The sequence below is a fragment of the Xyrauchen texanus genome, chromosome 2 (genome assembly GCF_025860055.1).
Source record: "Xyrauchen texanus isolate HMW12.3.18 chromosome 2, RBS_HiC_50CHRs, whole genome shotgun sequence".
NCBI classification, from domain to species: Eukaryota; Metazoa; Chordata; class Actinopteri; order Cypriniformes; family Catostomidae; genus Xyrauchen; species Xyrauchen texanus.
In genome coordinates, this window is record NC_068277.1 from 42,055,018 (window position 1) to 42,068,102 (window position 13,085).

General features: G+C 38.5%; 1 protein-coding gene across 1 annotated transcript in view; it reads right to left on the reverse strand.

Moving 5' to 3' along the window:
- Positions 1 to 2,122: 2,122 nt before the first annotated feature.
- The window catches only part of cdh8 (cadherin 8), a 123,855-nt gene continuing 112,892 nt past the window's right edge, over positions 2,123 to 13,085 (reverse strand). The window contains exons 10-11 of the mRNA XM_052146801.1: positions 4,257 to 4,508; positions 2,123 to 4,062 (exon numbers count right to left, since the gene is read on the reverse strand). Of these exons, the coding sequence (XP_052002761.1) occupies positions 3,569 to 4,062; positions 4,257 to 4,508 (746 nt within the window). The 3' untranslated portion in view covers positions 2,123 to 3,568. The remainder of the gene's footprint in view (positions 4,063 to 4,256; positions 4,509 to 13,085) is intronic.

The window sequence follows — 13,085 nt, forward strand, 5'->3', positions numbered from 1 at the left end:
CAACAATATTAATAAGTATGACAGGGTGGTCATATGGTGCCTGTGTATTTCCACTGCTCCAGTGATCTGTGAGAGAGGCAGAGTAATGGCCTGCTCCAAATTGCTTGACTTCCATAAAGATGTCCTTTTAATGGGGACATATGCCATTTTCTAGTTTTTTACCTAGTCTGCATAGAAAATGGTATGAATGAATTTGCAGAATGTACATCTGAAGTCATACAGTATTACCCACTTAAATTAAATGATTTTTATCTGACCGGCCTAGTCCACATGTGTAGAAAAATAAAATAGTAGAGCAGAGCAGAGCAGATTTGAGCATAATTAACAGTTTTTTTTTTTTTTTTTTTAAGTATGTAGAGCTCTTGCTTGCACCGACATAATTTATATTCTACTTGCAACATATTTAGTGAAATGAAAACATGTTTACAAGCAATGGAAGACTTTTACTAAAAAATATATTCTTTCTCTTTTGTTGTCTTGTTTTCCAGTAAAAATATCAATATAACATTAAAACTACACATTTACTTAATATAGATTTCTCTGAAAACTAGATGTAATATAATTTTGATTTATAAGTAACTATGTCTTGTTGTAAGGATGTTTAAAATGTTTTACTTGACAAAAAGACAAAAATAATGATTGAGAAATAGATTTTTTTGCAGCGTTTATACTTAATCTAACTTTCTCCCTTTTTTGTTATTCTCTTCTTTCCCCCAATGCAATATTAAAATAATAATAATCATAATAATAATAACAAACAAACAAAAAACATGTCAATACAGTACTTGGGGCACTAAATAAAATTCTTAACTTTGTACACTGACTATTATGTAATTGTTTAATTTAGTAATAAAACCCAAGCACCATTTGTTTTCTATAGAAAAACGAAATGATCATATATATAAATATATATATATATATATATATATTTGCCTTTTTTATTTCTATTAGGTCAGTATTGTCTAAAGCTATTTAAGGACATTGTACTGTACAACCAGTGTGTCATTCTAATATTTAGTTTGATATTATAATTCTAACCCAGAGCCATCCATCCATCCATCCATCCATCCATCCGTCAACCGCTTATCCTGTGTACAGGGTCGCAGGGGGCTGGAGCCTATCCCAGCTAACATTGGGCGAAAGGCGGGGGACACCCTGGACAGGTCGCCAGTCCATCGCAGCTAACCCAGAGCATAAAAGTTAAATAAATAAATACATTGTTTATGAACAAATTTAATCTTTTATGGGTTTATGTTTAAATTGCTTTTAGTTCTAGTGTAACAAATGATAAATCAACTCTAGCACACTAATTGACAAGATCAAGAGCTTTTGTTATTCATGAAAAGACTCTACTATCAGATAGGATTGAGGATAAATTCAAATCTTTCAAAAGGAGAGGTGAAAAGAAGGGAGAGGATTACGGTGCATAAGCCTTCACTTTGTTGGAAAACACTGTGGGGGACAGATAATTAAAACTCTATCGGCAAAGGATTTCAGCAACTTTTTTTTCTCTTTCAAATAAATCATGATATAAATCACGATATTGAGGGATTACCTGAAGACAGTCACACAAAGATTAGGTAGCAGTAATAGGTAAAGGGATTAAAAAAGTGTGGAAGGGAAATCACTGCAGCCAGGAAACACAGTAAGATCTTACACACTAGGCAATTAAGGCATATATTCTTAGTGATAACGGTTCAGCACTATATTCCTCACCCTTACATAAACTTCTACTCGTTTGCTTTATGCCAAATGGGAGAAACATTTTTATGAAAACAAAAAAGAGAGACAGAGATCTTGTTTAACGTGAAAATGACCTATGACATCCCTGGCATGACTTGAAGTATGGTGGTTAGAAAAGTTCTGCCCACAAGTATTTATAAAAATATATTTCATAAAGTAGGAAACAATACATGGATATCTTAGATTACAATACAGAGCATAGCTAATTAAACATACAAGTGTATGAGCATTAAAGCACAGTAGAAAATATGATTTGCATGAAAGACTATTCTATATATACTATTTGTTCAAGAAAATTGCCATATATAGTATCAGTAAAAAAAAAATAAAAAAAAAGAGTATGCACGTAGCTCCGTTGTCATTCAGATCACCATGTGCAATGGCTAACGTGCATAGACAAAACCTTCACTTCAAAGAAAAGCTAAGAAAATCAGTAGTGACTCTATGTACATCATTTATATATATAATACAGTGCAGCACATTACGCATGTCTGTTTCTGTATCTCTTTATTCAACAGATTCTGATATGACCAGTTTTTGATTTTAAAATGGCAGGGGTCAAATATAAATATGAACTAAATGCTTCCAGCTATTGTGCTTAAAAGTATCACTGATATCACTGTATATTATGCAAATATATACACACACAGTGTCAATATAATATTGACTTAACTTTCCTGGTCAAGAACAAGTTCTCACTGGTTTCACAGTTCAGTATAGTTAACAAATCTCTGTATCTCACTGTGTACAGAAATTCAGTACAGCTTTTAAAATAAAAACAGCCTCACAATGAATAATGTAGTGTGATGAAACACAGCTGAAGTGGAAAGACTTTAAATTAAAATGTTAAATAATAATAATAAAAAAATACAAATTATAATCCAATTAAAATTAATAAATAAATAAATACAAAAATCAACATAAAAAGTACAAATATACTCATACCTGCAGCACAAAAAAGACATGACTGGTGATGAATATTTATATACAGTATTTATATAAAACATACACAATAATGAAGAAACACCATCAATGCTCCAAAAAACATTTGAATACTACTTTGCTTTTGTAAAACGAAGGCCTCATTGTTTCCACAATTCTCTTGTTGTCCTCAACTCAGTCTCACACAGTCTAACTGAGTGTGAACCACACTTAAAGCATGTGAATAGAAAGGGTTGTATAAAGCAAGCCGTGAGGCTTTTCCAGTTTACTCAATTAATCTGGCCACGAAGTATCAAAGGGCCAACATTACTTCAGCAGGCAGATCCAAAAGCCAGTGTAATGCATGTTCATTGAGCTCGCATTTGTTAAATCACACATACATTCATAAGTAATGTAGACCATATATTGCTATTTAGTTGACCTTCTTCTTTAAATGTTCCTTTATCTGATTGGCTGAATGACGGCAAAAGATCTGTGTTTGCTGGGGAGTGGTGTCATTTTGAGGCCTCTGCAGTTCTTTTCTCCAGAGCAGCCATGCTGGGCTACAATGTGTCCAAAAGTCTTCTTTCCATCCAATCTTGTCAAGCGACTACCAATGCCTCTGGTGGTCACAGTGAACAACAAACACCCAAAATACTGCTAGTCACTCAATGATGGTAATCTAAACTCACACTCCACAAGAATCATTGACCTCCTACTATAGACACTGTTAAGTTCTGACATTACAATGCACACTGATGTGGTAGATGACTAATGCTATTAGGTCTCTCTAACATGTTTTAAACAAGGTGCCCCAACCCCAGCAGTGTCTAACATCTGGTAATCCCATAGCGTAATACACAAGTTAAGTGGACAAAAGCAAAATGTCCGTGGTGGTGGGAGGTCAAGTCTCTTTGTCACTCTCACCTACAGAATAGAGCTCTCCTAGTCTTCTGAAGCGCGGACCCCACTCCCTAAGGTAGTCATAGTTCTGGTCAGTGTCCGAGGAGGCTGTTTCGAGGGAACTCAGTGAGCCCGCAATTGAGCCCCTGCCCTCGTAGCCGTAGATCTGGATGGAGTCGTATGGTGGAGCTGTGGGGTCATTGTCTGCCTCGTGAAGCCTTACATTGATGAATTCATCGACATCTACTCCATTTGGACCAGAGTTCTGCCCCTGTCTGGGCATGAACTGCAGGTCAGGTTTGATGTCTTTCCTGGGCAGATAGCCGTTGATGCCATCTGGGTTCTGCAGGGTGGCGATGTCAAAGGCCTCCGTGTCCTCCTCTCCACCTCCCTCGTCATCGTAGCGGATTATATTTTCCCTCACATCTTCTTCATCTTTGATGATGAGAGGCTCATTTTTGTGTCTCCTCAATGTCACGAATAAGACCACGATGACTGTAAAGCACAAATACATGAACTTAGTAATCTCTACCTTTGCCCTGCAGTCTCTGTGTGTGTCAATTTTCAATTCCATTCATCCTTTCAGATATGCAATTTTTTTCTAAGCAAAGTTTCAAATTCATATTTTACATGCAAATCACAAAATGGAATTCATATGAAGGAGTCAAAGAGGCAGCTAAATGACCTACCCAGTAGTAGTATTATACAAGCTAGAATAGCAATCAGAGCTCCCATACTGAGACCAATGGGTAGAACAAAGGCCTCAACGTTACAGGACTGCACAATTCCTTCCCTGCTACAGCCACATACTCGGACAGTTAAAGTGTTTGTACTGCTCATTGGAGGTTCTCCATCATCAGTCACAACGATGGGCAGGAGGTACGTCTCCTGTTTCTGTCGCCGAAAGGAATCGTGCTTGGCAAGAACACTGATCGAGTTATCTAGGGAGAGATAAAGTTTGGCTGTGATGTGATTTGTGAAAGAAAATGGTAGGCTTATAATACATGATTACATTTCTATCCAAACACAGACAGTGTCTTTCACATACTTAGTTAGACATATAAATCAGATCAATTAAATGTGAAGATATTCATCTCTGTTGTCAATCTCTTGGAAAGTCTACAGCAGAAGTGGAAGGAAACTGAGGAAGTGCACTAGGGAGGCAGAAAGTCAGAAAAAGAAACAGAGCAAAGTGCTGATGCTTTACTGATGGCTCTTTTAAGAAGCTGTAACTTCATTCTCTGCTCTCTTTATACCCCACAGCGCATTTTTAACCTCTCCACTCTCTCTCAAGTAGTACCTTCAGTTGATACACAATAAAATATCTCTCTAAAAGCCTTCACTTTCTGCTGTATTCCATCCATTATATATATATATATATATATATATATATATATATATATATATATATATATATATATATATACATACACACACACACACACACACACACACACACACACACACACACACACACACACATTACCGGTCAATACTTTTGAAAAACTTGACAGAAATGTTTCTCAAGATCTTAAAAATCTTAAAAAGGCATATGCTTAAATGTTTGAAATTGACAAAAAATATAATTGTGCCACCATATTCATTTATTTAATTATAAAACTAAAGTTTTATATAAAAAAAATGTTTTTAAATTGATGACTTGGACCAAATAAGTGCCTGACATAGATGGGAACTCCTTCAATATTGTTTAAAAAGCATCCCAGGGTGAAACCTCAAGAAGTTGGTTGAGAAAAATTCTAGGCAAATGGTGACTACCTAGAAGATGCTAAAATAAAACACGGTTTCGTTTAGTCACAACATAATTCCCATAGTTCCATTTATGTTATTCCATAGTTTTGATGACTTTACTATTAATCTAAAATGTGAAGAAAAAATAATTATAATAAAAAATTAGTAAGTGTTTCAAAACTTTTGACTGGTAGTGTATCAATGAAAGCAATTAAAATCAGCCACTGAGTGAAAGGTTAAGAGTGAAACACCTCAATAACTGAGACAGTGAAACAACAAAATAACGGAGCTTTGAAAAGGGCTTTTTTTATTACTTGATATAATATTAGCAGCAACCATGGGGATGGTAATGTATATATTTATTTAGTTATTACTTCCCATTAAGGTGAACAACTGGAAGTTCATAATTTAAAACAATGAAATGAAAGGACATCACAGAGCTCACTGGAACAAACATTAGTAAACTGAATAGGGTTGGAATTTAATTTCCGTTAATAAACATGATAATGAAAAATTTAAATATGGCTTTCTTTTTGTTTCCCTGAGATCACAAAGCAATTATTTGCAAATGCTGTGAGCTGATTTATCAACTTAATTAAAGTTCCATATTTTTTGTATGTGTCATTATGTGTGAAATACATTATCCACTGAACTAACCTAATTTTTAAGTCTTATTTCAACAATAAATATGTGCACTTAATTCAAAGCTTTGCTGATCTGACAAAATGTTAGATTCTCTATGCATTGCTATGATCAAATTAAACTTTAATATGTTTGCCTGCATTCAAGTATAGCAAAATATAGGCTAATATTATCTAAAATACCATGGGTTGTGGCAGCATATGGTCGCTAATATGCTGCGCTTCACTGTTCTATCTTATTTTTAGGGCACAATGCCCTCAAGAATAACTCATCTCGTTTGGGTCAATATACCCGAGATGGGCCTAGCAGTTCCCGGCTCACCTCTGCCTCTCCATGTTACCAGCCACTGCAATTACAGATATCATTATAAACAAACCTCCTCAGCTATGCTTTGCTCTAGAGATCAGCCTGTGTTTCAGACAACCAGCCTGCTGTGTGCAGGTGGGAACCATCACAGAACAGCCACTGTATACAGGACTGTATAACTCAGTGATGTTCCTGTCTGGCATTATTGCATATGATGTTTGAGCCAAGACTCTAGGATGGATAATTATGCAATGAACAGCTACTGAACAAATAAGCACCCATGCAAGTTACCCTTCATGAGGAAAACATAATAATGTTACATAAAATGTTAAAGCTAACAAAATATTAAACATCCTTAAAACAAGATGATTCACTTGAGAATCAAAATCATGTAAGATAATATGACATTTAGATAGAGAATCAAGAATGAACAATGTGACGATGAGTTTGCAGGTTGGTGTATGAAACCGGTGCAACTCTGCCACCTGAATGATTAGAAATAGCGATGTTTATTATGATGACGTTTCTCTATACGTAGCCTTGAATAAGCTTCATTCAAGCTGTCAAAGCACAACTATACATACTTCGAACTGAAAATACAGAAAGTTGACTTGAAAAAAAAAAAAATATATATATATATCTCATTAAAGATGAATTATCTTTTCTGAAAACAATTGTTCTGAAACAGAGTGAGCAGAGAGGGAGTGGAGCTTTCAGAGAATTTCACAGGAGCGAGGAGCGTGTTTCACGAGACTGCGCTCAGTCCTGCTCCAGCCACTCAAAAGGCGCTCACTTTCCGCTCCATAGAGAATGTGCTACATGTCACGTGTGGCCACATTAATAAGCTATGTGTGTGCTTCTACACTGACAAATATCTGGTGTTGGCGGATGTATTAGGTCCAAGATTTTAAACCGAGTGGATTATCAGAGATGAGGCAGTGTTTAAACTCGATGTGATTCGCGAGCTGATGGTGACAGGTGCCGATTCCAACAACAGACTACAGCAGGGGTGTCAAACATATGGCCCGGGGGCCGGATCCGGTCTGCAAAGGAGTCATCTCTGGCCCGCGAGATGATATGTGGAAAACATTAATGTTGAATTAGACTGTAACTTGGGTAAGATGTATTCATAATAATATTTTATTAGCAACATCAGAACATTTAAACATTAAAATTTGTGGTGTTGCATGTAGCAATTTTATAGCTTGTATGATGAGTGGAATTTCTTTTAATTATGCGGGACATTCAGCGCTCGTAGAGTCAGGCAGATCAGCGAACACCGCACATGTTTGTGGGTGACCACACACAAGTTCCATGACCACATATTCCCATAGTGAAGATTCTCTCACAGAAATAATGTCAACATGGACAGGTCCAAGGATAAATATTATATGTAATAACTGTTGCATTTTTTCCATCAATTTGAATTTTAATCAGGCTTCAGTTCATTGCAATTTATGTTCGGTTTCAGAAGGTTTATTGAGGCTAAAGCTCCAAAATATTATTGCTTTACTATTTGTGTGCGTATTTGTGATGTAACCTCTGGTTAATTAAATTAATAAATTCTGTGTTTTTCCTTATGTTCAGTGTAAAATATGCACCCACCAACCTGCTAGATGTGATATTTTATGTGCAGTGGTGTGTTATTGCTGTGGCGGGCAATTTATACAAATCTTGGAGTGACCTGTGACAAGTAATAGTCACAGGTCACAGTCAGACACAAAGATGTGCATATGAAGTAACACACTTGATTATATTTTGAAGAAAAAACGAAAGAATAAAGCCATTGATGCACATATTTGATTCGCTGTGTATTCAGAGGCACTCTTCCGCTCATGAGCGCAGTGCTTCTCATGGAACATGTGCATGCATGCTCACTGTTTCTGCTGTTTCAGTCATCTGAAAATAGTTTGCAACTGCAAGAACATTGAACACCTTCTGAGATGATCTAAAATAATTTCCAGCATTCTATTGATTTCCAAAGAGCAGTTCGCGTTTGCATGCATTGTGAATGCAACATTGCTTAATCCCAAACATTTGTGGAAAATATGTCACAAAATGAGGGGCTTAACCCAATTTTTCCCATTCACTCTGCTCAAATCTCAAAATTAGCACTTGTGTCCTTTTTAAATTTTCTTAATCAAAATAAATCATGTTTGTTTGTTTCTTATGCATCAGTCCAAATGTAACAGTCACCATTAGATTAAGTTTTGAAGTGACCCTTACATTAGCTGGTGTCTTCTCATTGACCGACATCCACTTCAGACACTTGGAACAATTAGAGACATGAACGATTAACACGGGATTAAAATAAATGAGAAACTCTGGTAATTAGGCTGTTAATTTACCCCACGTCCCCTTATAAAATAACCACGTCCAAATAGGGCAGAGAGGTCAGAGCAATTTTTTTAAGCAGCCTATATTGAGGCATTGTTTGTGCAGTTGTTATTTGCGCCATGAAATATTAGGTTGTATGCCAATATGAAGAGGGAGATTTTTTTATACCTGATGCAAAAAATAAACAAGAATATTGACGAAATTATGCCTATGTTCTACAATGCCTAAATTCTTTCTCATTCCATGCCGCTACAACATCTCTCTCACTCATGAGCACTCAGTGATGACTTTTGTGATGACTTTTGAACTTGAGCATTGGAGTTGAGGGATCACACATGAGCAAATATTTGAGCGGAACAACAACGCGCTCCACTCTGCTCACATGCTCTGTTCCGAAAATCTTGTTTTAACAATGTTTAGATATTTTGAATGGAACAGTATACTGAAAAAATACATTTGTTTTTGTTTTATATGCAGTTAATCTTTATTGTTCAATTAAGGGATTCTAACAATGTACAACATGTCAAGCATTATAATCATGGATCACTAATAGATATATACTATGATTTAATGTGATAAGAAAACATCCTGGTTACTTTTATAACCTCTGTTCCCTGATGGAGTGACACTAGGGGTCACCCTTGGGAGCCCCAAACACCTCTTATCTTTGAGAAAATTCCAATGGGACACCAAGGAGACCACAGCCAGCTCAAAGGGGAGGCAATTGTGTGGAAATATGTCACATGGTCTTACCGAGTCTTGTCGGCGGTGTCACATGTGGAGAAGTCCCTGTGGTAGGTCCAACCCAGAGGGGATAGAGCTCTACAAACACGGTGACCTCTACAAACACGAGATTCAGTGGCAGAGGGGAACTCTGCCCAAGGAAGATGCAGGTTTACTAACAGGGAAACCGTCTCACGGAAGATACATCACAAGGGGTTTCAAACAGGCAACCAGCAAATGTGGAGCACCTTCCCCAGTACAGGGCCTAATAGCACATGTACTGAGTTTCTCTGCGAACTCGCCTGCCACAGGGCTAAAGAGGAAGGACATCCAGGGTCTACGACCTTGTGAACACGGCTGGGGGGTAAAAAGCGTACATCTCCCCCTCCAGGAAGGGAAAGGCGGTGTATGCAAATGGTACACACGGCAAGTTGTCCCAAACTTACTTGTTGAGAACTTACTTGTTGAGAACTTACTCCTGGTAGAGTGTGCTCGTAGCCCCAAGGGGGGTGGCACGCCCTGGGCGTGATATGCCAATGCAATGGTGTCAATGACCCAGTGGATGATTCTCTGTTTGGAGACAGCACTCCATTTTCACTGTCCTCCGAAGCAGACAAAGAGCTGTTAAGAGTGTCTAAAGCTCTACATGCGATCCAAATAGATGTGCAAAGCATGCACAGGACACAGCATCGACAAGGCTGAGTCTGCCTCCTCCTGGGGCAGCGCTTGCAGGTTCACCAACTGATCCTGAAACGGGTTCATGCGAACCTTAGGCACATAGAACCGGTTGGGGTCTCAGGACCACATGAGAGCATTCTGGACATATCCAGGTACATATTGCTGACAGAGAACACCTGAAGGTCTCCTATCCTTTTTATGGATGTGAGCACAGTCAGGAGGGCAGTCTTCAAAGAGAACACCTTAACGCAACTGACTCCAGGGGCTCAAACGGGGCTCCCTGCAGGCCCTGCAGGACCAAGGAGAGATCCAATGAGGGAATGAGGCACTGTCTGGGAGGATTCAACCTCTTCACACCTCTAAGGAACCTGATGACCAGGTCATGCTTCCCGAGAGACTTACCGTCAACTGCATCATGGTGCGCCGCTATAATGGCCACGTACACCTTCAAAGTGGAGGGGGACTGCTGTCCCTCCAGCCTCTCCTGCAGGAAGGAAAGCACAGACCCAACTGTGCACCGCTGGGATCTTCGTGACGGAAAAAAACACCACATAGCGAAAAGACACATCCCGTCCAAGGGCTTTTCGTGGTGACTTATGGTGCCCATTTTTTCCGAGCTCCCTGAGAGGGGACTGTAAGGTTGCTGACATTGCACAGATGGCTAGCTGTGTGCCTGTGCCGAGGGGAGCCTCGGTCAGGGCATACCGGAGGGGACAATGGAAGGATTGGAGCGGCTCCCATTGGGGTCCCCATATCACCCCCAGTGCTAACCGATGTGACCTCATACCCATAGGTAGAAGGTCTGAGGCAGGGAGCCACTGGGGTGGCTTTCCTCTGAGGCAGGAAAGCCACGACCATAACGTTGTCATGGATTGTTCTCGCAGTGAGAACATGACCCGTCCACGAATACCGTCTCCGCATGGGCAGCACCCAAGCATGTGAGACAGCAATCGTGGCCGTCGGAAGCGGAGATGTAACAACTGCAACCAGGAATTACACACAGACGGAAAGGCATCTTTACAAAGATGTTCTCCGTCAGTGCCACTCTTTTTGAGATAATATACTTTTATTTGCAAGAATATATACTATTTTATTCTGTCAATCGCCCAGGGGCGTTCACTTCACTCAACCGGTGCACGAAGGGGAGAAACCGCTGTAATGCGCCATAAATCCAACGAAGAGGCGAATGGACCAGCAGAGAAATTCAGCTCGCTGAAACACAACAGCTCTGCTCTGAAGAAAAAAATCTGAATGAGTTGTTAGGAGTAGCCAGCTCCTTTTACACCCGTATGTCCAGGGGAGTATCAAGCAAATTCCATTCGCCAATTTCCATTGGCATTTCCTCAAAGATCAGAGGTGTTTGGTGCTCCAAGGGTGACCCCTAGTGTCACTACATCGACACAACATCGAGTGAGTGACAGATAAAGAACCACAGTTTTGGACTTTCTTTAAAATTGTGGCACAAGTTTTGATGCCAAGCTTGTTCAAACACACACACACACACACACACACACACACATACAGAGCAGAAGAGATGAGAAAGCAGCCTTTATGCACCAGACACCTCAGGCTGCATGAAAGCCTGGTGTCCTTACAGAGCTTTCTCCTGTCTCTGTGATGGAGTGGCCATCTTTAACCTGAACACACTCAGGCTGACTCACAATACATGCTACCTCTCAAGATATCACTGGGATTGTCACTAATGACATTCCGCCTGTCTGCTTCATCTTACAATTCTCAAGGTCTGCCTTTGTCTTAGCCGTCCATTGTTCGTCGATTTTCCTACCAGTATTGTTTCACACCTATCTTATTTTTTCTCTCTCATTGAAACAGCTATTATTTTTCAATACCAATCCTCTGTCTGGGCTCCTTGTTCTCTGAAATTATAGGCATAAAACAATATGTTTATATGTATGCTTACTACGCAAAATGTACAAATACTGTATGCTTTCTATGGTCTAACTAACCCGTTTTTTTTAATGTTCTATTTAAGAGCACAGTGTGAAACAGCTCTAAGATGATTATTTATATAAGCAACAAGCTCAATAGTTTTTGCATGTATAGTATTGTATTTTTAAAAAGCTACAAATATTATAACTAGTGCCAGTACATTTCTGCCAGTGCAGAATCGTGCACTAGATCAGTGTTTCCTAAAGAAAATTCTGCCACAGCACACTTTTTACAACTTAAAAATTCTATGGCAAACCATTGTCAATATTTTTCCTTTTCAAGAACTTGTCCATGTTTTCTGTCCGTCTTAGTAGCATGTTTACTTGTAATGTTTGAAATTCGGCTAAGCAAAAATTAAAAAGTCAGGTAGGCTACGCTGTGTGAGGTCACAGGTGGCAAGAGCGCTAAGTGGGTAATGAAAAAACAAATTTGCTTCTTTTCTAATTTGTAGATATGTTCTTGCAATGCCACAACAATTACAGGGATGCAAACTCATGAGGGGCAAAAAAGGTAAGACAATCACTGGTCCATGACATTTCTTTCTGGGGATATTTCTTTTAAAGAATAAGCTAAAAGCACCAATTCCAGCTATTTGAGTGATTCAAGTTTATTCAAGTTTACAATTGTGCAGGATTAGCTGCAAAATAAAGAGTATTTTGGTGAGGCATGCTTCTGTTTCACAAATTTGTTAAATTTTTAGTGACCCCTTCAGGAAATGTGAATGAGTGAGTCAGTGAATCATTTTGAGACATTCATGACAGGAATCTATCAAAAGACTTTATAGTGGTTAAGCAATAAAAGAACAAAGCAGATATATAGTCTTCCTTCAGTCTGAGCATTATTTTTCATCCAAAAAGACAACAATAATAGTCTAATAATAGTGAGTTTCAATAACATCCTTAACTTCTCCTTTATTAAAACTTGCATGAATCTACTGACTTCAGTATAATAATTATGAACAGAAAGCTGATCTACGGTATCATTTTCCTACAGTAGCATATTTAAACTGCTGAGCATTGCTTTTATCAGAACAGACCACAATAATAGACAAATAAAAATCATTTTGAGTTTCAATAATGTTATTTCGTCATTGTAAAGAACATTTCACATGAGTTGAGTCAAGGCATCAATGC